We start from the raw sequence: 23,910 nt of genomic DNA, 5'->3' as shown, positions 1-23,910 counted from the left end.
AGTCGAAAGCCTTTTGGCTTTGTAGAAAGTTTTCCTAACTTGAGCTAAGATAGTAACATCCGAACCCAATGGCGGAAAAAAAACAATCTGAGGATGGAGAGGATGCCCATGCGCACTGTAGTCCAGGGGAGGAGCCACCTATCTCGTGATACTTCGAAGACTCTTCCAGGACCACAATGTGCAATCATCCGGACCCAACACTAGGCGGCGATCTATGCACAGATGTGAATTCAGCAGCCCACATGCCTCGAACACAGTGTTTTCGCAGCTGGCGACACACATCAGTGCTTGCCTTGCACGGGCTGATCTCCTGTAGGCTTGGGACCCATCCTAGCAACTCAAGCTTAGCCTCCGAAAGTGGCAGCCAGTGCTGCTACAATGTATCTTTTTTCATTCCTGCGGGGCGTGCAGCTGGGCTCTGAGTCACTAAACAGCCTGAGTGGCGCCATAGCCCAGCCCAGCGATCAGTGTAGCGCGTCACGGGAGGACGTCACGTCATGTCCTGCTTAAGAAAGTACAGCCGGGAATAACTTGTTTGTGGGTGACCGGGGTAATCAAGGTGCTGCTTGGCCACACAGCACGCTGCTGTTTGCACCAGTCACTCAGCCTGACCTGCCCTGCCCTGCCCAGCCGGGCTGCCCGCGATGTGGGGGAGAAAGGCTCAGGAGCTAAATGTCACGCCGCCCGCCAGCAGCTCGGGCCGGCCAACACGAGGGAACATGATGCAGTTCAGCACGGTGAGAGGCTGAGGGCCTGTCGTCACCATTGCAGAGTCATGCTGCCTTAGCCTGGGAAGAGAAGAGAGTGCGAAGATGAACTGTTAACACTGTAAGTGAGCTCACTATAATTTGTCACTATCAAATTAATTTAATTTTAGGAGTGCAACGTATTTATTCTAATACTGCTGCAGCAAGCGCCCGTACATTAATTATGGAGGCTGAACAACTTGGGACAGGCACAGCAGCAGTCTGGCGCCGCAGCTCCCCAGGACGGGCACGTTAATATTCAGTGGTGCACAGCCAGGAGTGGGGAGAGACGTAGAGCCTGATTGCAGTGGTTATTCCCAGCCAGGTGCCAAAGTTCTGGCTGGGGGATCACCCAAGGCATATTTAATGTTGGTACTTCCGTCCGTGGGAGGATTGAAGAGCAGGTCTACGAGTCTAGCCAGGGGTTGGTGCAAAGTGGCAAGGCAAGTTCACAAAGAGCCCCGCAAACTGTGTGAGTCCTAGGCAGCTGCAGGCAGAACAGCTAGGAGGGTGTGGTATCCAGTGTGCACAAGTAAGCAGTTCGAGGACACAAGCATGTTCTCTAGCAAAGCAGCAGACACCACTGCGGGTTCGAGCATAGGAGCTCCCTGGGAGTGCTCTAATGATACCATTCTGCCCTGTAGCGCGGTAATGTCTTTTTAAAGTAATACAGCCTACATACGTAGGCTATGTGTGCTTCAGTCAGCCTCGTCTCCTGAGGCTTGTCCTAACCCCCTCCCAATCATGCCTCATTGTACTTTAATGTTATGTGCTTAAAATAGCCTTGCAACTTACTCTCAGCCACAGGCTAATAATGGCTGGTGGCGCCGTACTGTAATCAGCAAATTGATTTTTATTAAATTGCTCAATGTGTCTTTTTTTAAACAAATCACACTTTGCAGCCGAATTGTGACCCCCTAGCTATGTGCGTGCCCTTCCATTTCTGGTGCTTTCCGGCAATGTTATCATCTTCTTAGAGTTTCTTGATGCTCTAATGGGTGTAATTTCCTAATATTTATATGTTTCCCTCGTTTTCATTTCTTGATTTTGTTCGGGAGAAAGTGTCACTCATATTTGTTGGAATGTCACTCATAATTACACTGACATCATAAAAATGTCACACATAGCAATCTGAAACCTTGGCAGCTATGCAAATGAGGGCCATAATGACATGTAATCACAAATACTAGGATGCACACTATGCTCCCTGAAGAGGGTTCACTCATGCAGGTCCATGGTGCACTGATATGGTTTCCGTGTTTTTAATTTGTTTTAGAGTATTGATTCACTGTAGGCTTCTATGTCGAGACCATTGCTTGGCAAAAAAAACAACCCAAAAAACAGCGATTCTTACAGAGTATATCTGATAGGAACTTGAAGCTTTTACCCAGGTTGATCACTTTATTTTTTCTAAGGTCTTGCCTAAGCAGCGCTTGCTCTGTCTCTGAAGACATGCTGTATTCAGGATATGGGCTTTAAAAGCTCTGCCCGTTTTTAAGGACTGCCCCTGTTAAATGTGTTACTCAGAGCTTCTGAGCACTATGTCTTTCTTTAAGATAGAGCAGTCGAGACCAGTGCTCATGTGTTAGAGATCTGTTGTAAAGAAGACTGTAAATCTTGCTCTTATCTTGCCACATTTAATGAGCATTCAAAGACTGAGGTCTGTTTCGGCTATAGCTACCGCCTCCTCCCTCCTACTTTTGAAATGCAGGGCTGGCGTTACGGTTCTCATCTTGCGAGAGTTTGAGCTATTGGGATGTAACAGCGCCTCTTTTACTGCAGGCATAAAGCCAATAGCCCAAACTGTCGCAAACGTGAGTCCTATTTCAGTGCAAATGCTTGTTTTACCATGCAACTGGAAAATCAGTTTTACTAATGTTTGAATAATTGAACAAATGTAACCTTTCATAAACGGAGATCTACAGGTCATCCACTAGACTTCAGCTGACTGATTTAAAATAAGACCATTTATTTTGTTATTAATTAATTACGTGTACATTCTGGGAAAATAAGCTAAAATTGAGAACAACCTTTCCTTACAATTACAAACCGAAAGTAGCTGTTGAAAACTTTTTACAAAACTTACTATTATGCATTTTAAATTCGGGTATCTGCAAAAAAACAGATCTTTCAATTGATCCAGAGATGAGAATACCATTTATTTGCTTCCATTCCGGGTATCCACAAACAACTGGAATTATCGGAGGTTCAGCGGGTTTACTTAAATTAAGAAAGAAGTTGTGGTGAAAAAAAAAACACTTCAGCCGTATATCCAGAAGATGTAGGACTACAAAATGTAAACTTAATAATGTCTGGTGCGTGACTTACATGTATTGGCTGCAAGATTTAGATTAATTTCTAAAAGAATAATCAGAACTGCATCAACAATTGAATTTGCGGTGGAAAAAACACTTCAGCCATAAATCCAGATGTCGGACAGCAACATTTAAACTTAGAATGTATGGTCCTTAGCATACAGGTATTGGATGCAAGATTTAGATTAATTTCTAGTGAATAATAAGAACTGCTTCAACGATGTTCTTTTCATGAATTCATTTTAGCCCTAAAGGAAATCACCATACATAGAAGCTCTAAAGGAAATAGCACTGACAGCTGTAGGGTAAAAGCTCCAGATATGGAAAAATTAAATGTCTAAAAAAAAAACAATCTTGGGAGCTGATGATTTTGCTGCCCCAATCGTACCCCCAAACCCCCCCAACCCCCCCCCCCCCCAATACCCAGACTGAAGACCCAGAAGTTGATCTGAAAAACGAGAGCATGGTGTGCTGAACAGTTTGGTGGTGGTCCCATCATCCTAGGACCACCACAGGCAAAGATCTGGCAGCATTAGTTTTGAAATAAAAGGCCTTGTAAAGCATTATGGGGCGAGTCTCCATGGTGCAGTGAATTTTATAGCAGCAGCTCTCCCGCTGTGCTGGGGAGAACCATGAAGATGTTTTTTTTTAGTTTTTATCTCTATTTTGCTACGGCTTCACGCCTTGGTTTAATTATTCTTCGGGGTTTTTCAACAATATTAAAGCAAACAAAAAGGATGCTCCAAGATCGGTAACGCTGCCTGTTACGCCACATCATTTCCCCGTATAAAAGGTATAAAACACAAATCCTGGGAAATGTAATGAAAAGAACAGAAGCAGAGAAAGAGCCTGCAAGATGTCTATGTTGCTGCAGAGCCTGCTTGTGTGTGTCTATCGGTGCATGCTGCTGCGATGAATGATGTCATGTTGCATTAGTCAAGCTGTGGGGAAGAGTGTAACATTTCATGATGGATGTCACCCAACATACATTGTTCATAGAGCTTTGTTTGCTTGGGTCTCTGCACACCAGGGGAGCCAACATTTTTGGCAGCCGCATCAGTTGTAAGGTCCACGTAGAGTGCAAAAAACACAACAACGTCACTATTGAATATTGGAGTATCTGAAACATGCTATCCAATGTCGGTTTCATCATTTGAATGTTTTGCTGTGTGCAAATTTCCATAAAAACAGTTTCAATATGTATGCAGGGTTCCCCAGAAAATGCTTTAAATTATTTCTCTCTTGACAATATAAGCAGCCCCGCATGTACTGAAAGTGAAAGGGAGAGTGTGAAAGCAATCCGGGGTGGCGCATGAGTGAAGCACCGCCACGTTTGGAGTGGTGAGCGTAAATGTAAACAAATAGGCAAAATAAACAAGAAGATGGAGTGAAGCGCTCCAGGACCTCTATTGGCCACATGTGGTACAGCACTCTGCAACTTGGCTAGGGAAAGGACCTGTCTCAGCTGTGAGAGCTGCAGACTGGGAAATTGGGGACCGATGTTAAGTTTGGTATCGGCTCACCATTGAGGGCATGGAAACTTTATATAAATTAAAGCAACTAATTTAAATTAACATATGAAGTCAAAGCAGAGATCTCGAGGGCAGGCAAGCAGTGTTGTGTCTAACCCTGGGCGATGAACTCTGCTCGCGGAGTTTGCAGAGTTTTCCGCACTCCGTGTTACGAGTTTTTTCCCTCGCTCGCCTTCACCAACGTCAAGTTGGCAAGCGAGGAAAATCCACCTCCCAGCGAGATTTTTCAACGCGGTTGGGGGTCAGGTTTCTCATTGCGAGTGGTCGTGCATGCTCGCGACCACTCACATTGAGAAACTGCCCGTTCACATTTAGAAAGCTGCAGCACGAGTAGTAATCAACTTGAGTGGCAGAAAAGGTAAGCTTGCGCTGTGCATGGTGCGGTTTGCAATGATTGCACAGTGTGGGCAAGCATCCGGCACTGTGCAATGCAGACGAATAGCATTTTTCTAACATACTCCGCCGATTGCGGAGCTCCATGTAGTGCGGCGGAGGTTTTTTGCACTTCGTGTAACTTCGCGTAGTGCAACTCGGCGAACTCCACCCAGGGCTAGTCGTGTTGTGCAAGGTGGTGGGGGTAGACTGTGTAAATTAGCCAAACAAGCAAACAAAACAGCAGTGGAATGAATCAAAGGAGTGGTGGGGGCCTGCGTGCATTGTCGTGGGGGGGGGGGGACAATGGAGATAATGAAGCCTTCGAAGCAGTGTTGTGGGAACAACCGAAGTTTCATTGCATAAGTAAACTGAACAGTAACGAGCAAAGAGGCAGACCAACTAAAAAAAAGAGTTCTCTAGAAGTATAAATAACCTGACAGTAGGAACACATTTGAAAGGGCCAGTCCTCATGTGAGGATACAAAATTCCGAAAGGCGGGACTAATAAGTGTATTCACAAATGAAAAGCAAGCATTTCTAAAGGAAAGCAAGAGGAACCAATGAAAAAGATGGGCTTTTTTTTTCAAGCCCATATCCTAGATACAAGATGTCTCGAAGAGACAGCACATGCGCTGCCAAGGCAAGACCTAAAAAGGGTACTGGTGTTCTTTTCAACACCAGTCATCCTCAGGATTTTACTCAAGGGGTTCTCCTTTTTCCAGAGTTAGTCCATGAGCAAAGCTGCCTTCAATTGACAGCCATCAAAGTACAGGAAAACCGGTATCCCTTAACATCCGAAGATGAACCAAGCTGGAATTTGTCCCGTTCTGCAGGGTCATCGCCAAATTTCTTACCTTCATCCTCCTGTTTTCTGAACCCATTTTTGTGGGCTTTTAAGACTCTGCACACTTTTCAGCTGCTAAATAGTGCTAAAGTGTTTGAGCTCTCTCCTTAAAACATGGTAGAAGTGGCTTACATTAATTTGGCTGTTTTCATTTTCATATACCGTATTTTCCGGCGCATAAGACGACTTTTTAACCCCTTAAAATGTTCTGTAAAGTCGGGGGTCGTCTTATACGCAGGGTACCAAATTTTTAGGAGTGGAAGCAACGTTTCGGTATGTTCGAACTGCGTGCTCAGTCTAGAGACACAGCGGGCGGGCACATGCGCTGATCTGGCGTCTCTCTCTGCGCTGATCTGGCGTCTCTCTAATCTCTCTCTCCCTGCTACTGATCCCCCTTATACCATATTCGTGCTTATGTGAGTCGTACCGTATGCGATTTTATATAGCGCAGACTTTACCCGAAGGTGTCAGAGCGCTTCAAAATAGGATTAGTAATGATACATGAGGAGATAATTACAACAGAACAAATTACAAAAGCAAACGTAACGTTGAGTTACGGCACATGAATCAATTCAATTCAAAAACCTTTATTTCGGTAAAAATTTACCATAAAAGACAATCATAAAACAATACATTTAAATGATTTGTGCAATGAAATGTAAAATACATAAAAACAATACTAGAGAGGAATCCTCATATAGTAAGACAGATCCATACTCAGTCTATGTTTTCTGGCATTTCCTTCTGATGGACCAAAGGGCGCCCAGGTACTTGGCCATAGTGAACACAATATGGTCTGACAAGTCAGTTTTTAGGACTCTGTAAGCGGGCAGACACTTCTTAAATCCCAGATTTCTGCATAGAGGGAGAATCCAATGCCTACGGATCCCATGGTAAACTGGACAGAAAAAAAGGATGTGGAGCTCACTTTCATCCGAGTTTCTACAAGCAGGACATGTACTGCTAGGATCATGGCTCCATTTGGTTGTAAAAGTTTTGATGGGGAGGGAGCCATGTCTCCACTGGAGATATAATTTTCTCAGTACAGGGGGATAAATTTTGTCTAGAGTAGGTTCCATGTTGTAGTTCACCTTATGAGAGAAAAAGGACGCTGTCAGGGACCCGGGGTGTTGGTGGTTGAGTATCAGGGAAAGTTTGGATTCTCTGTATGACCTGGCTAGATCCTTTTTAGAGAGGATGTGGCACACGTTCTGGGGGTCAGACCACATATTTGAGAGGCCTGCGGCCTCCAGTTCAAGCTTAATAGAGTAGAGCCATTTGATTTTTCCGGCACCAGGAGTGGCAAGGATCTCCCGGAGTCCTTCCCTGTAACTGGCCAATTCTGGGGTTGTCCATATTCTACGCCAGAAGGCCAGTGGGCGTAGAGCCAGGTCCTCATCAAGCGGGCATAAGCCAAGGTCCATCCTCAAGGGGACAAGGGGGGTGCTCGGTGGTAGCCCTACAAGGTTACGAATAAATTTATTTTCCACCTTCAGCAGTTTAGATGTATTTTCGTGACCCCAGAGTTCTGATCCATAAATGACAGCCCCCTTGGCCTGGGATTTATAGATCTGTAGTGGGGGGCCGAATCAAAAATGACAATAGTGCGCAGTCTCTTACAGTCCTGTAGTGCAGTAGTGCCGATGGGAGCAGGATCTCACAGGGCATTTCGGTATTTTCGAACGGCGTAGGTATTCAGTCTAGAGCTACAGCGGGCACATGCGCTGATCTGGCGTCTCTCTCTCCTTCCGATGTGGCCGTAAATCTCACGTTCATCGGAAGGAGAGGAGCGTCAGTACCGTACGTCATCTCCTCAGTTCATGGGCATTGAAAGGGGACTGTAGAAAGTTCCCGCCAGCAATACAGTACTGCGCTGGAATTGGGGGTAGTCTTATACGGCGAGTACAGCATGAAACCTACATTTTATGAAGAAAAGTAGGGGGTCGTCTTATACGCCGGAAAATACGGTAAGTCCCTAGTAAAGAGGTACTACATGTACCCAGGGCCGGTATATTAAATACTACTAGTGGGCTTGCAGCACCAATTTTAGTAGCCATTTGTACATGTCTCAGACCTGCAACTAGCCTGGGCAGTTTTAAACTGCCATTTTAGCCTGGCAAAAAAAACCTTTGCCAGACCCAATTTTTTTAAATATATATATATATATATATATATATATATATATATATATATATATATATATATATATATATATATATATATATATATATATATATATATATATATATATATATATATATATATATATATATATATATATATATATATATATATATATATATATATATATATATATATATATATATATATATATATATATATATATATATATATATATATATATATATATATATATATATATATATATATATATATATATATATATATATATATATATATATATATATATATATATATATATATATATATATATATATATATATATATATATATAAATCACCCCTAGGGAGGGTCCTGAACTGCCTAGAGTACAGTGTATTTAAAAAGTGGGACATGTACCTTTAAGCTTTACATGTCCTGGTAGTGAATTACAATTTGTTTCGCTCGTACAAGGCCCACCTCTCCCGTAGGATAACATTGGAGCTACCTTATTACCTTTAATAAGCTGAAACCTCCAAATGGGAACAGGTAAACCATTCACGTTTGGTGTCTTTGGAAATGTAATGAAAAATCCTCTCATGGTAAAGTTGAATTTTAAGCTAGAATTTTGAAAATACCACTTTTAGAAAGTTGTCATATTCTTGCCTTTAGCCATTTAGTGCTTGCAGCCTGTCTCTGGGTCACATAACTGAGTATCCGACAGTTGGGCACTGTATTCCTCTGAGGAAGTCACACACAATAGAAAGATTAGGTATGCCGGGGGTGGGGTGGGGGGACAGGAAGGGAGGGTAGAGCTGGGCACAGCTCTACTTACACCTGAACAGGCTTTGTCCTGCCTCCACTCAAAGGGCTGCATACCCCATGTAGTTCATCTGGAGCCAGGGCATAGGAGGCAGGAAATCTGTGCGCTTCAAAGGAAAACCTCCAGAAGCATCTCCCAGCTCAAGAGAGGCTCCAGGTATAAATATTGGACGGCAGACACCAGCTCTTCAGTACACTGCTGGACCTGGGGAAACACTGCCAGGGGGTAAATTTGCTGTCCTGCTGAAAGGACTGCCACTCTGCTGGACCTCTACCATACTGGAGTACTGCCTTGCAGGATTGTTGACCTGCTGCACTCCCGCCTGAGGCAGAGGGATTGGACCTGCACCTGAACCCAGGGCTCCCACAGTGACTAAGGGCTTTTCTGCTGACCTCCTGTTCAGAGCCACAGGGACATAACAGGCTCCCAACCACCTGAACCGGCATGCAGATACAGCTGGAGCAAGCCCCTAACACCGTGGTGGTGCCCCTCAGGTCCTTGACCCTTGGTGTGGCCTCAGCAGAGCTGAATTGAAGTTTTTGGGCGTGTTCATTGCTGAACAGGGCCATTGGCGCCAAAAAATAGTCACTAGTGCTGCCCACCAACACGAAGTTCTGTCAACTTGATCCTTCGTGCTACAGCATCGACTGCTCGCAGGTCAAGCCACCGCGAAGCTCCGGCCTGAATGTTCGCAACGACAACAGGATCTTTTCATTACATAGCTGACCGTCTGCAACGCCAGTCCTCCTCTTTGCGCTTCATTGACGACCATATGTGACGCTTCCCTGCTCCTCAGGGCTCCCTCTACCACAAACGGGACTCTTTGCACTACAGTGAGAAGGCAATTTTTTCAGGAAGAGTAATCTGCTCCCTGAATCCGCCCCAGGGTCCATCTCAGTTTCCCTGAACTTGTGACTTTCAGTCTCGCACAACCAGATAGCCGGGAGAGGGGCTTTGGGCTTTTTGGCGCTATTTTGACTTAATCTTTTAAATAGGCATATCTACGGTTCTACTGATTGGATCCTTGTTGTTTTGGTCTTGATTTATTTATTAAGTTTTACTTTAGTTTGCTTAATTAGAGTGGGATTTTTCTTGCGTTGTGTTTTTTCTTTGTTTGAAGTGCAGCATAAATACTATACACATTGCCTCCAAGTTAACCCTGACTACTCTGTGCCAAGCTACCAGAGGATTGAGCACAGGTTAATTTGAGATTTGCTTGCGCCTCACTCTGACAAGGATTGTGGTTGCTGCTTGAGTAGGATTTCACCACCACTACCCCACAACTAGTAACCCAAATTCTCATACACCGCAACTACTGACATCACTTTTGTGAGCACCCATGTGGAGTCTATTTGTCCAAAGGGGAGCACACCAAACTGAAGGTGCTTCTGGCCTTCCCTGAACCATAGATCAAATTTGTGGGACTGTAGGACAGGTGTATGAAAATACACATCCTGCAGGTCCATGGACATTGTCCAGGCACCTGAATCCAGAGTAGGCAGGACCAGGGCCAGCATGAGCATCTTGAATTTTTCTGGAGATCCGGAACAGGCCTGAAGCCCCTACCCATCTTGGAACGAGGAAACAGGTAGAGTAACAACCCCTCCCCTTACTGTGTCTGGAACCCCCTCAAAGGCAACTTTGGAGAACAATAGCCACACCTTCTCTAATAGAATGTACAGGTGCTCGCTTAAAATTTGCTCCAGTGTGTAAGGGATAGTGGGTGAGAAAGAAGAAAACTAGTATTAGCATAGCCAATAGGTCTCACCTTCGGAAACATGCTTTGTAATGTACTGTGGTAACACTGGGCGGCAGAAGTCAGTGCAGACTATCAGTGTATGCAGTTCGACCAGTGGAGAGGTCAGTTAAAAAAACATATCTTCCACTCATGTAGTAAAATGCAGGTGTGTGCAAATGGTGGCAACACATCATACTGTAAGTACACCAGCTGGAACATACGAGGGTTTGGGTGAATGGAGGACACGTCTTCAGGAAGAGGGGAGCAGAGTGTTTTAGAAGCAGGACAGGGGACCAGGAGTGGGGGGGGGGGGGGGGGGGGGCAGGTGTATGGGAAAAAGGGAAGAGAGGAGATCGGAGGAGGGAAGAAGATGGAACCAGGACCAGGAGGACAGGACAGGAGCGGATCCAGAGGAGAGCGAGAATGTTCAGTAGAGAGGAGAGAAGTGGGGAGTATCGGAAGGAGGAAAGTGTGGGCGAGGAGGAGGGGAAGAGAGGATATTTGGAGAGGTGGAGGGCGGGAGAGAGGATCAGATGAAGGGTGGGACGTGGGAGAAGGAATCAGAAGGAGAGCTGCATACAGGGTTTGTGAGAAAAGAAAGGATTAGGTGGAGGGGATATGAGGGGGTGGTGGGGGAGAGAATTATCAGGGTTCAGGGAAATAAGGGCAGGTGTTCAGGAGGGGATAAAAGGCTATGAGGAGGAGGAGGAGGAAAGTGGAGGGGGACAGAACAGGAAGGACAGAGAGTGGATCAGAGGCTAGGAGGAAGAGGAGAGGGAAGGGGGCGGGAGGACAGGTGTGCAGGAAGGAGAGAGGCCAGGGAATGACCGACCGGCAGAGAGAGGGTCGGTGGAGAGGGGGTGAGTGAGGTTTAGTGAGGGAGTGAGTGAGGATTAGTGAAGGGGAGCCAGGGAATGGTAACGGAGCAGGAAGTGGGGAAAGGAAATGGGAAAGGGAATGCGAAGGGGAGAGGGGGGGCAGAGATGACTCATATAGAGGGTGGAGGGGAGGGCAGGACGGAGAGCCAGTGAGGATTATTTCTGAGGATGGAGCGAGATAACAAGAGGATAGGAGGGTGAAGGATGAGGGGGGGCAGCAGAGATATGACAGGAGACAAGTAAGGGTGGCGTGTGAGCCCAGGCAGTGAAAGGAAACTGAAACGAAGGCCGGGACCGTGAGTGGCATCAGCGTATTAAGAGGCTGATATCAGATCTATGCTTTCCCAGTAATATCCCCATGTTCCTCCTCATGGCGCCAGGACTTAATCAATATTGTTTTCAAAAAGCAAGCCATTTCTGTGACTCAGAGCGGTGGAGTGCAATCGGAGGATGAAACGTATTTTTCCATCTGGGTCTCTTGGGTCCGAGCGGACGTTATGTGAGATGAAAGGCGGAGAGAGCCCTTGGCGGACACGTGCCATGTGCCTCCAGCACACAAGCAAAGGCACAAGCGTAGTGCACTGTGAAATAAGTGTTACGCGCGAGTGCGCTTGTGCCCGCGAACAGATGGCTCACTGCGTGCCGCTGCTCGTAACCACAAGCCGTAGGCCGTGGGTGGATACATTTGCTGGGAAAGGTGGGACATGCACCCGCCTTTGCACAATCGCGTGCGGTCTCCACACGCAAAGCCCAATAGAAAAAAAGCAACAACAAAAAAACACACATGAGGGTGTGAAAAGTCCAGATTGATTCCAAGAGGTCGATTTCCTAGAGCAGCGCGTGCGCGCTGTGCTTGGCTTGACCTAAAAAATGCAGAGGATAGCTAGGTGATAGATGACCAATCTGGGTGGAAATGTTTAATCCTACCCCCCACTGACAGGGTATACACCACTAAGGGAAAACTACTGTGAGTTAGTGGCAGTTGTAGCAGTGGAAGAGGAACTGGAGAAACTGATGTCCTGCTGTCTTGCATGCTGCCAGCTAAATCCGAATCCACAGCCTCAAAAGGACTGTGGTGCCTGTTGTACTGGTTGGGAAGGCTGTTTCTTGTCTGTGTGCCAGCCTTCTGCAATAGATCCTGAACTTCCAGAATTGATACAGGAACGGTCTAACAGGGGTCAAGAGTTCCAAACAGTGCACCATAGCTCTACTATTCTTGAATTTGCTCCAACACAGAGTCTTCCTTCTCACTGAAAAGGATCCATCAAAGGCATATCGATCTGGGAGGCCTATACATTGCTGGAAAATCCTGTGGAATGCATCCAGGGGTGGCAATGAAGTACCACTCCCCTAAGGCAATCCATAGTATCCTGGATCTGTGTATCCTGACCATCATGAATCATCCAAGCCAAAGAAGCGCTATGGTCTTCTGGGATTGCCGGCAAGATTTTGCTGGCCATATCCCAGGGGACATGTGTGTAGCTAGACTGGGAGAGGAAAACATGCCCTTGCCAAATGCTTCAATCCTCTCGTGCTCACTGTCCCGAGGAGTAGTTGGTAATGAGTTACGCTTGACCTTAATAGCCGAGACCTGAAAAATAAGGCTCTGTGGAGTGGGCTGATTGGTTAGAAAATCAAGGTCACATGGTGCTGGTCTGTGACATTTGGCCACCTGACAATTCACAACGGGCAAGGACGATGAAGTAGTCCTCAAAGTATCAGTGAGAGCACTGCTAAAAGCAAGCAAGGGCTCAGAAGTAACTGGCCTAGGCATTAGATCGCGGTCAAGACATTTTTTATAGTCTCAATGGAGGGTTGCAGTAATTCCATCACAACAACATCCCTCTGGCGCCCATTGCAAATGAGGCACTGTTCTTCGCTAGTGGCCCAAGTGGTGAGTCAAGCTAGGTCTCACGCCCAAGTGGTGAGCCAAGCTCAGGCGAGGTGCCATGATCAATGGCATTCTAGAAAATCAATGTATAACGCATCATGGGTTTAGGAAAGTGGAAGCAAGCCATCCTCAATACCATCATCATGTGATTTTCCTTGCTGCGGCACAGTGATCTGTCAGAACCAAAAAGATAATGGAGCCTTTGCTGGTATGTGAGACATGGCAGAGGCACAGACTTAGTCATGTTTGCAAGACGACTGATTGCACTTTAGGAATTTCATAATTAGACACTGGTTGGGCTTGAGCTGATGTCGGTTTGAGGTTCAAAATTGGCATCAGCACCTGGTCATCATTCGCCACTTGTATCGATGCAGGCAATCTGTATAGCAGGGACTGCTGTGGAACACAGGGCCAGAGTGTAAATCTCTATTAGAGTCGGTACAATCCCAAGAATGCTACTGCCTTCATGCTGTCCGGTGCCTTCTCTTGGAGTAAAGAGTAGCAGGATGGGGTCAAGTCTGGCTATGCTTTTTAGGTTTCGCCTGGTGTCCACTGCGCAGCAGTGTCGCGCAGGCGAAATCTTTTGTTTAGCAGTACGGGGCTTTCTCCTGCCTCTCTGTTCCATTGGCTAGCTCCATAAATGGAGGCTAGCCATTGGAAGAGAGATCGGTCTGTAATTGTCCGAGCAGATTCATGGGAGTTCCGCTGATTTTTTCTTTCTCCGCCCCTTTTACAACGTCATGCGGCGGTGGGCGGATGTTTTTTTTTTCTTTCTGTCTAAGGTTTGTTTTGTCATTCCTCCGAAGATGGCGGCCGGGCAGTAGCGATCCCTGGGACTGGTTCGGACTGCACTCCTGTGCCTGGCTCGCCCGGTGTTCCTGGGGGCACAACCCGCGGCTCGCCCACTGCGGCCTCCCAGCCACTGACGTGTCCCTGCTGGCGCCGAGACTGAACCTGGTTCACGTTCCAAAGTCGGCAGCTCTTGCAGGTAGATTTTACTGAAGCGTAGTGACATTTTACATTCCTAGTTGCCCCCTCCCCCAGCTCCGGGAATGTAGACGAGACGGGAGAATCGTGAATCAAAGCTGCCGGGTGGTGCTGCAGCTGCGAGGGAGGGCGGGACTGGCTGCAGACCCCGCCACTTCTCTGACGTGAGCGAGGTGTATCTTGCTTGCATACATGACTGTTTGAGGGTCTGGTCTGGGCTCGGAAGGTTGCAGGAGGCACATGGGCTTGCCGCTTGAGAGCAGTACAGTGGGCACCCCCAGGTGCCTGGAACCGCGCACAGGGCAATCAGCGCCTTTCCCATGCAGACCCCAGCCGGGGGGTCATTTCTTTTAACTTGGCAGCACACAACCAACAGAGCTGACATCTCATGAGAAGCCTGTCCCACTGCATGTCTGATGTGCCCCTACCTACTCCCCCCTGTGCCTGCCTGCATACACACCGTCTTTTGTAGGCGATCGCAGACACTTGGCTGTACGGGTGAATTACGCCTATTTTGTCAGTAAACCGCCTTTAGTAGGGCCCAGCCTTCATTACATTTTCGTTTAGCATTCAGAGCATCATCGCCATCCTCACGGGCTAGTTCTGCCCCAGCGTAAGGGGCTGTGAAATTTGCTGTTACTGCACCTATTATCTCCTCAAATGGTTACAGTAATATGTGCTTTGTGGGGCTCGCAGTGTGTGGGGGGGCTCTGTGTGGGTGTGTGTGGGGGGGCTCTGTGTGGGTGTGTGTGGGGGGGGGTCTGTGTGGGTGTGTGTGGGGGGGCTCTGTGGGGGGGGCTCTCTGTGGGTGTGTGTGTGTGGCATTTGCGAGAGATTAAGCTATTGGCATTGTAAATGACAATGCCATTTAGTTATCTGTTTTCAAAACCAACACATACATTTTTTGTTGTCATTTACGATGCCAATAGCTCTAACTTTTGCAAAGGCGAAACCGTTGCATTGTAAATTCTTGTTTCTGTTTGGATTTAGACTTACCAGAACAGTAAGTGGAACAGTTAATGGAACGAACCTGGGATGAGGACCGCATCTGCGATTTGCATAGGGAGTAGGAAAATGCCATAAATTATTTTTGTATTATGCAATGTATGGCTTTTCCCCCTCGTCTCAGATCGCTTTTGGGTGTATGAGGGAGTACTTATTGAATGAGTCAGAGTCATGACTTGAGCACAGACACGAAGGGAACACCTTGTGAGAGTCAGTGCGGATTCCTGCAGTTAGGCATGGCTTGCAACCAGTTGTTTTGTGTGTGGACATTGTTCCCTAGCACACTGGTTTGAAATCATTTAGAAGTTGTCAGAAAACCAACAAAGTTAGAAGCAGAGCTCTAGATCAGAAACTGAAAGTAAGAAACTGACATCAGAGCAAAGGGGTGGCGCTTATATGAGGCTGTCACTTCTGAGCTGGTATGGAAGCAGCCTGGGGTGCCATCTAGTGGTAAGCAGGTGCACTGCTATAAAACGTTTCTGAATCCAGTCTTGTACCTGCAGAGTATTATATAAGGTGAGCAATACGCAGTTAGAAGTATCCATTAGAATACTAAATTCGTGAAAAGATCATAATTTGACTTATTCACCTATAAATGCAAGTGACAATATAAAAGAAAACATGTAAACTACTATAAATATTTGCTTCCTTTTACCTTTTGAGTGAGTCTCTGCAATCTCCGTCACCAATGTTAATGTCCCTTCGGAGATGCTCCCAGGAACAATTCTATATATCTATTTTCTAAAGAAAAAAACAAACAAACAGAAAGTCACTAGTCAAAAAGCAAAATCATATCAGGGATTATATTATTGTGATAAATGTTTCTGGTACAAAGAAGTACTTTATTAACAATGTAACTGACAAATCGGGAATGGTTAATCTTCTCCACAGAACTCATGATTTCAGACACAGTGCTATAATGGGTAAGAGAAAAGATTTTACAATCGGAAAGAGGAAAAGAGAGGCAAGCTTAAGGGACTCGCTGTACAGCATTATAGGCAGTGCCTTGGTACCTAATGGGATTAAGCAATAAGAAAAACATTTGTGAGCTCTAATGTCAGAAAACAATACATGCAGCAAATACCCCAAAATAGAAGATATTAGCATTTCCTTACAAATTTACCTCACTACTATTTTGGGTACAGTAAGTATTCACACATTAGTAAGAAAGCTATCATTGCAGCTTGCTGAAATGCAGCAGCTCATGGTTTACTTCACATGCCTGAATCAGAAAAAACTAGTATTCAAAGAAGAGCTGGCTCTAATCAGTAAGGCTGAACACTAATACCAATATAACAAGAAGAAGTGCCTAAACTGATAAACTTGTCAAAACATTAATTTAGCTCAAACGGAAGAACAACTCATTTCCACCGGAGCTTTGCTGTTTAATAGCTATTTATTCATTTTAAATAGAAAGAATGCAATACAAAAATTCATGGCAAATTACATACATTGAATCAAAAAGTAAGTTGAACACAACACAATAGAGAAATAATAATATAAACGCATTTACACTAATCAGACATATCACAGTCATTCAATTCACATGCATCCACTCATACAAGACCTGACACACCCTAAAATCACGGATGTGCCAGTGTGAAGACAAATAAAAACAAAGGTAGAATTGCTCTATAAATCAAACAAATGTTATAAACTGATATTTTTCAAGGCGACAGTACACTCAGAAGTTTTAGTATCAGTAATGGTTTTCAACACAGTTTTTTAGTAGTAATATATACAATACAACTCGAGTGAGGGGTCACTCAACACTTGAGTTTATGTTAGAGCAATTCCTGAGACAGAGGCATACGCGTTTCGAATCCCAACAGATCACAAAAGGGATTCTCCTCAGGGCCAGCAAGTTACTATCTGGTGTGTGAGGCGTATTTGAAGTGTTGCGTGACAGAGTTCTCACAGTGAAAAATGGGACAACCACGGCGAAATCATCGATGTATTTATAAATCGAAGGCGGGGGTCCGGAGGTTCTCTTTTAATGGCAAGGTGAAGTTAAACGGGGCGGCGAGCAGCTTGTATTATTGCGAATAGACGAGGTAATTCAGTCTGGTCCTACACATGGGTCCACGGGACAACGTTTTCCGATTTTACAATGCATTTCTCCACGGCGCCTCCGCGGGTGAACAGTGCTCCTTTGACGCTGTCCGAGAACGCCGGTCGGCTTTTGCGGCTCGAGATGTCTTTCCCCTGACTCGCATATTTCGTTATGTAGCCTATGATCTGTCAAGCATCAGAAATCCCTGCTTCTGCGCATGTCATTTGGATAAGCGCTACGGACCACGCTAATTAGAAACCTTCCACCGCACACGATGTAAAATCGGAAAACGTTGTCCCGTGGACCCATGTATAGGACCAGACTGATTTTGCCGTGGTTGTCCCATTTTTCACTGTGAGAACTCTGTCACGCAACACTTCAAATACGCCTCACACACCAGATAGAAACTTGCTGGCCCTGAGGAGAATCCCTTTTGTGATCTGTTGGTATTCGAAACGCGTAGGCCTCTGTCTCAGGAATTGCTCTAACATAAACTCAAGTGTTGAGTGACACCTCACTCAAGTTGTATTGTATATATTACTACTAAAACACTGTGTTGAAAACCATTACTGATACTAAAACTTCTGAGTGTACTGTCGTCTTGAAAAATATCGGTTTATAACATTTGTTTGATTTATAGAGCAATTCTACCTTTGTTTTTATTCGTCTTCACACTGGCACATCCGTGACTTTAGGGTGTGTCAGGTCTTGTATGAGTGGATGCATGTGAATTGAATGACTGTGATATGTCTGATTAGTGTAAATGCGTTTATATTATTATTTCTTTATCGTGTTGTGTTCAACTTACTTTTTGATTCAATGTATGTAATTTGCCATGAATTTTTGTATTGCATTCTTTCTATTTAAAATGAATAAATAGCTATTAAATAGCAAAGCTCCGGTGGAAATGAGTTGTTCTTGCGTTTGAGCTAAATTAATGTTTTGACAAGTTTATCAGTTTAGGCACTTCTTGTTATATTTGAATCAGAAAAAAAGCAGCGATTTCAATAAGGCCCTTTAAAAAGAGAGCGCCTGCAGTGTTTAGGTAACTATCAGATTGGGCTAACACTACAATAAATATTAAGGGAGATAAGAGTGAATGCTGCCTTTCTGATGGGTTCACAAATCTACACAGGAAGACTAAGGAAAAATTTGACAGTTGCGAAGGAAGGCATAATAAACAGTATGCTTTGTCAGAAGAGTTTGCATGCTGGCTATCCTTGCTGGAGTGGGATAAGCTAGCGCTGCTGAGGTGTTTATTGTGGCACCAAGGTATTGTTGTTCTTTGGATGGTTGCAGATGAGACTTGGTGTGGTTTATTGTGAACCCCAAGTTGTGGAGCAGTTGAATCGTGGCATGAGTGTGTTCCACACAATGGTTGTATGAGCTGGCTTTTATGAGCCAGTCGTCGAGGTACGGGAAGACATGGATGTGCAGTCTTCATAAATGCGCTGCCACTACTGCTAGGCACTTGATGAATGCTGTTGGTGCTGTTATGACTCCGAATGGGAGTACTTTGAATTGATAGTGCTGTCCGTCTATTACAAATCTGAGATATTTCCTGTGAGCCTTGTGAAAGGGAATGAGGAAGTATGCGTCCTTGAGATCTAGAGTAGCAAGGAAGTCGTTTTGTAACAGGAGTGGAAGGGCTAGAATTGTGACCATGTGAAAATGGTCTGACTGTATGTATATGTTTATCGGTCTGAGGTCCAGAATAGACCTTAGAGAGCCGTCCTTCTTTGGGATTAGAAAGTATAGAGAGTAAACCCCCTTGTTTTGTTGGTGCAGAGGAACTGGTTCTATTGCACTTTTTTATAGCAGAGATACTACTTCTTGCTTTAACAGTGATAGATGTTCTTGTGACATTGGACGCTGTTTGGGTGGTAAATTGGGGGGGGTAGATGTTAGTTCTAGACAGTGACCTGACTGAATAATTTGTCGCACCCACCTGTCTGATGTGATGTTGGTCCAGGCAGGAAGGAATTGTTGCAGTCTTCCCCCCACAGGAGTGGAATGGGGGGGGGGGGGGGGGGGGGGGGAGGGGGAGGAAAGTCATTGGGTACGGGTGGAGGCAGAGCAGGAGTGGTTGGTTTTGTCTCTGCCTTTGTTGTTAGTAACCCCCTCTCTGGTAGCCCTTAGTAAATGTGGATTGGCTAGGGGTTTTGTAAGAAGTGGAGGGACTTTCCGAGAAGTGCCCTCTTGTGTTGCCTCTGTATGATGAGCGACGAAAAGAACGACTGGGAGCTTGCTGCTGCAAGACTCCCATAGATTTTGTTGTATCAGTGTCTTTTTTCATTTTTTCTAAAGACACGTCAACATTTGGGCCAAATAAATGTGTCTCAAACGGCTGATTAAGGATGGAAATTTGTACCTCAGGTTTAAAACCTGAAATACGTAGCCAGGCATGTCTAATTAGAAGGGTGCTGGTATTGATTGCCCTTGAGGCGGTGTCTGCAGCATCTAGGGCACAACGAATGGAAGTATAGGTAATATTTTTACCTTCCTGTATAAGTTCATTGGGCCTATTTTTCTATTTATCTGTTAGATGCTGCATTATGGACTCCAGTTCATCATAATGTGCCCAGTCATATCTTGGGTGTTGGCAATGCGCCAAATGTTAGCTGCTTGTGATGCTGTTCGTTTACCGGAGGCGTCAAGGAGCTTAGATTCTTTGTCTGGTGGGGAGGCTTCACCTGATGTCTGAGAATTAGCACGTTTACGTGCATTAGACACTACTAAAGAATCTAATGGTGCTGGACCTTTAATGTAAACTGGATCTGTAGGGGCAGCTTTATGTTTTTTCTCAATACGAGGGTTGAGGACCCTAGCCCTGAGAAGATCCTTAAAAACCTCTGTTGCATGCTTAATGACACCTTTAAGCATTGGCAAAATGGCTGTAGACCTTTGTGTGCTATCAAAAGTGTCTAATAGGAAATCTTCCTCCATCGCATTGGTGTGTAAGTCAACCCCATGATACTGGGCAGCTCTTTGGACTAGTAGGTTAAAACGTATAGTGCCCTCTGGTGGCGAGGGTCTGGAAGGGTATACATCATCTTGTGGGACGTAAGGCACATCAGGGGTATTGTAATCATCCCATGGATTAGGTGACTGACGGGGACTATTGGTCCCTGCTGGGTCATGTGCACCCCCACCTGTGTTATCAGAGTCTGTATCTACATCATCGTCTGGATTAGTGGATGGTGTGGTGTAGGAGGAGGAACAGTATGGGGCGGTGGTGGAGAAGGGACCCTTAATGGAGAGGTTGCTATGTCTCTCTTCTTTGGAGCAGGAGGAGGTGCCGGCGCCTCAAGTGGTCTCTTCTTGGAGCTAAGAGTCAATTGACCAGTCTTAGGATCCTCTACAAGAGTTTTTTGATTAGGATCTGGTGTGAAAAATTCTTTTGAGTAGGGAAGATCCTTCAGCATCGAAGTTTTCGGCTCCGTGGGTTTTTCCGGCACCGAGTAGGTAGCTGGTCTTGGGTCTTTTGGTTTAGAAGTGTGCCCTTTTGAAATGTCTTTTACCGGAACTTGTTTTTTCGGTTCCGGGTGTTTTTTTCGGCTCCGAAGGATGTGAATCTGGAACTTAAGGCGTTTTTTTACGGGGCACCAGGTGCGGTTTCGGAATTGATGAGCCACTGCAAGTCTTCGACGCCGTGTGCTTAGGTGTCGGAGCAACGGTCGGCGTGCTTGAGGAAGATGGCTTCTTCGGTGTCAGTATAGGATCGGCACCGGGAATATGCTGGCTCGAGCCCGAGCCACCTGGAGGCTTAGTAGGCTTTTTTGCCGGGCCCGTGGGAAGCAGTCTCTCGGTGTGCACCCGGGGCCCGAAGGTGAGGGTGTGACCGAAGCCTTTTTTGAGGGTGTCGAGGAAGGGTCAGGGTCGACGGTCTTACTTACGACCCGTTGAGCTGGAGTGATGTCCTCGACGTCAGTCTTCGCCATCAGAGGAGCTGGAACTTTCTTCGGCGTGCTGGTGTTCTGGCACATTGATGCCCTCTTCAAAGATGTCGTCGGGGATCGAAGCTGGCAAGCGAGCCATAGTTCTTAGAGCTCGTCGGTCCTGAATCGTCTTCTTGGAGCGGAATGAGGCACAAGCGGAACAGTCTTTTGCCTCGTGCTCCAGTGAGAGGCAAGGTTGCACACCTCATGTAGGTCTATGTGGGGAAACTTCGACTCACATCGAGGACAGTTCTCGAATGGCGTTCTTTCCATGAGCCAGAAAGTAAGGTCTAGGTAGGCCCGAAGGTCTTCGTCGACGACCGGAATCGAAGACTTTTAAGTGGTGAAGAATCGCGTCTATGTGGAGCGCGATCGAAACAAAACCGTCGAACTGGGTGAGGATTGCGCGCCGAAGGAAATTCGGTTCCAAACCGGAGCGCAGGAAACACAGCCGATAGCGGAAAAAAACAATTCGAGGATGGAGCCCATGCGCAATGTGGTCCACAGGAGGAGTCACCTATCTTGTGACTTCCAAAGAACTTTTCAGGACAACAACAAACTGTAAACATCCGGGCCCAACACTAGGTGGCGGTCTATGCACAGTGTGCAATCTGCAGCTCATATGCCTCGAACATAGTGTTATCGGTTCTGAGGTAAGTATTTGGTAGTGGGAGTTGAGGATCTGGTTGTAGACTCAGGGGTCCTCCAGGGTCAAGGGTGCACTATAGTTACACGCTCAGCGGCACTAGGGCAGCAGGGTGCAGAGTGCTAAGGCCCAATGTTATCCAATGGGGGCTAGGGGGCCTCCGGTCAGTGGCTGCTGTCGAGCAGGCTACTTGGCTGTGGGAGTAAAGCTCCCGAACTTTAGCTCAGGGCAAATGGAGAAACAGAGAAGCACCAAAGGTGTTCCCTCAGCGGCACTAGGGCGGCTAAGTGCAGGGTGCTTTTTCGACGTCGGGCGCCCTGTTGTTTTCAAAGGGGAACGTCCGGTTTGCAAATGCACTGCAGGCTTGGGGACGAAGGTGTTCTGGGTGCTACCACCCTTTCGAGAGGCAAGTTAGGATGTTAGGGGTTGGTTAGGCACCATCGGTTTGGGCACACAAGGCCGAAGGGCATCGGGTGCAGAGGTGCCTTTTTGGTCGGACCTTCTTACCAGCTCCAGGTCGCGGTGGGGGAGGATCTTCTGGATTTAGGCTGGAGGCTTGAGGCAGGTCAGGGGCCACCGGATCTTGGGTCAGGATCCCCGGGGTGACCACTTCGTGGTGTTTGCTCACTCGAGCTCATGCAATGGACGGCGGGTGTAGAGTGGGTCGAATTTGCAGGGTACGGCCGGAGCCAGGGGTTGCAGATGAACAAATCCAGTGTTCACGAGAAACAAAGTCTTTGTGGTTGAAGGCAGGCAGGTCCTCTGGGGTTTTCGAGGTTGCTGGCAGCAGGACACACCAGGATTTTGCAGGAGCAGGTTCAAGGGGGAGACAGGCCAGTAGGGCTGGGGCCAAGTCAGTGGACGTCTTCCTCTTGTTAGCTGCTGTACGGCTGTTTGGTCCTTCTTCTCATAGTTTCTTCTCGTCCGAGGAAACAAGGTTCAGGGGTGCCCCTAAATACTAGATGTAGGGGTGTTACAGGTAGGTAAAAGGCAGGGACCAATGGGTCCCTTCCCTTGTGTGGGTACACCCCCTATTATGCCACCCTCCAGTGGGATGGGGTAAGAGCCTGTCCCTGGTTGGCTGAGTCCCACCATCTGCAAGATGGTGGGACTGGGAGTTGTACTTCACCTCGCCTCCCCCACCTGAGAGGTGGAGTTGGCAGAGGTGGGCACACCTCTCTTCCTCACTTGTATTTCCCACCAGTTCTCCTGCCCAAAGTGAGGGTCAGAACCAGTGGGGACCAGTTGCTGGCCTGGGGAAGATCACAAAGGCGGCAAGCATTTGAAGCTTCCCCTTCGTGAAACCTGCCCATTCTGGGGGACGGGCTTGGCCCCTCGTCCCAGGATGTGCATTGTTTCAGGCCCCTGAGAGCAGCAGGCTCTCGACTCAGGGGTCCAGAAACATGTCTGGTTGTGGCAGCTTAAAGCAGCCACTCAGCCTGGACATTAGTGGTAGGTTAGTTTTCAGGGGGCATCTCTAAAATGCCCTTTATGTGCATTTTGCATTAAACCCCACACTGGCATCAGTGTGGGTTTAATGTGCTGAGAAGTTTGATACCGAACTTCTCAGTTTTCAGTGTTGCCATTATGGTGCTGTGGAGTTCAGAATGACAAACTCCCAGCACCATATACTCTTAATGGCAGCACTGCCCTTATAATGTCTAAAAATGAACTAGATACTGCAGTGGTACAGGGCTCATGAACCTGTACCCTCACCACTGGTATAGTGCACCCAGCTAGAAGGGTGACTGATCTATGCCAGGGTGTTGGGTTGTAGGCATGGCACACAGAGGTGTGTTCCAGGTCAACTCTTCACTTTGTTCTGCACCAAAACACACAGCCTGCAAAGGCATTGTGTGTGTGTGTGTGTGTAAGGGTATAGAACCTCTAAGGGTGGCACAATAAGTGCTGCAGCCCTTACAGGCCTTCTTTGGTCACAGTGCCCTGAGTACCTGTGGTACCAATTACCAGGGGCTGACCTGTGGCCAGAGATGCCAATTAGGTTTAAGCTTCACTGCA

At 46.5% G+C, this 23,910-nt stretch overlaps 1 protein-coding gene across 1 annotated transcript in view; it reads right to left on the bottom strand.

Annotated features, from left to right (window-relative positions):
- GRSF1 (G-rich RNA sequence binding factor 1) overlaps positions 1-23,910 on the bottom strand; it is a 484,726-nt gene that overhangs the window by 55,406 nt on the left and 405,410 nt on the right. The window contains exon 9 of the mRNA XM_086961766.1: positions 15,910-15,995. Within this exon, the coding sequence (XP_086817892.1) occupies positions 15,946-15,995 (50 nt within the window). The 3' untranslated portion in view covers positions 15,910-15,945. The remainder of the gene's footprint in view (positions 1-15,909; positions 15,996-23,910) is intronic.

This window comes from Lissotriton vulgaris, chromosome 3_1, assembly GCF_964263255.1.
Source record: "Lissotriton vulgaris chromosome 3_1, aLisVul1.2, whole genome shotgun sequence".
NCBI lineage: Eukaryota > Metazoa > Chordata > Amphibia > Caudata > Salamandridae > Lissotriton > Lissotriton vulgaris.
This window is presented reverse-complemented; position numbering and strand designations above follow the sequence as displayed.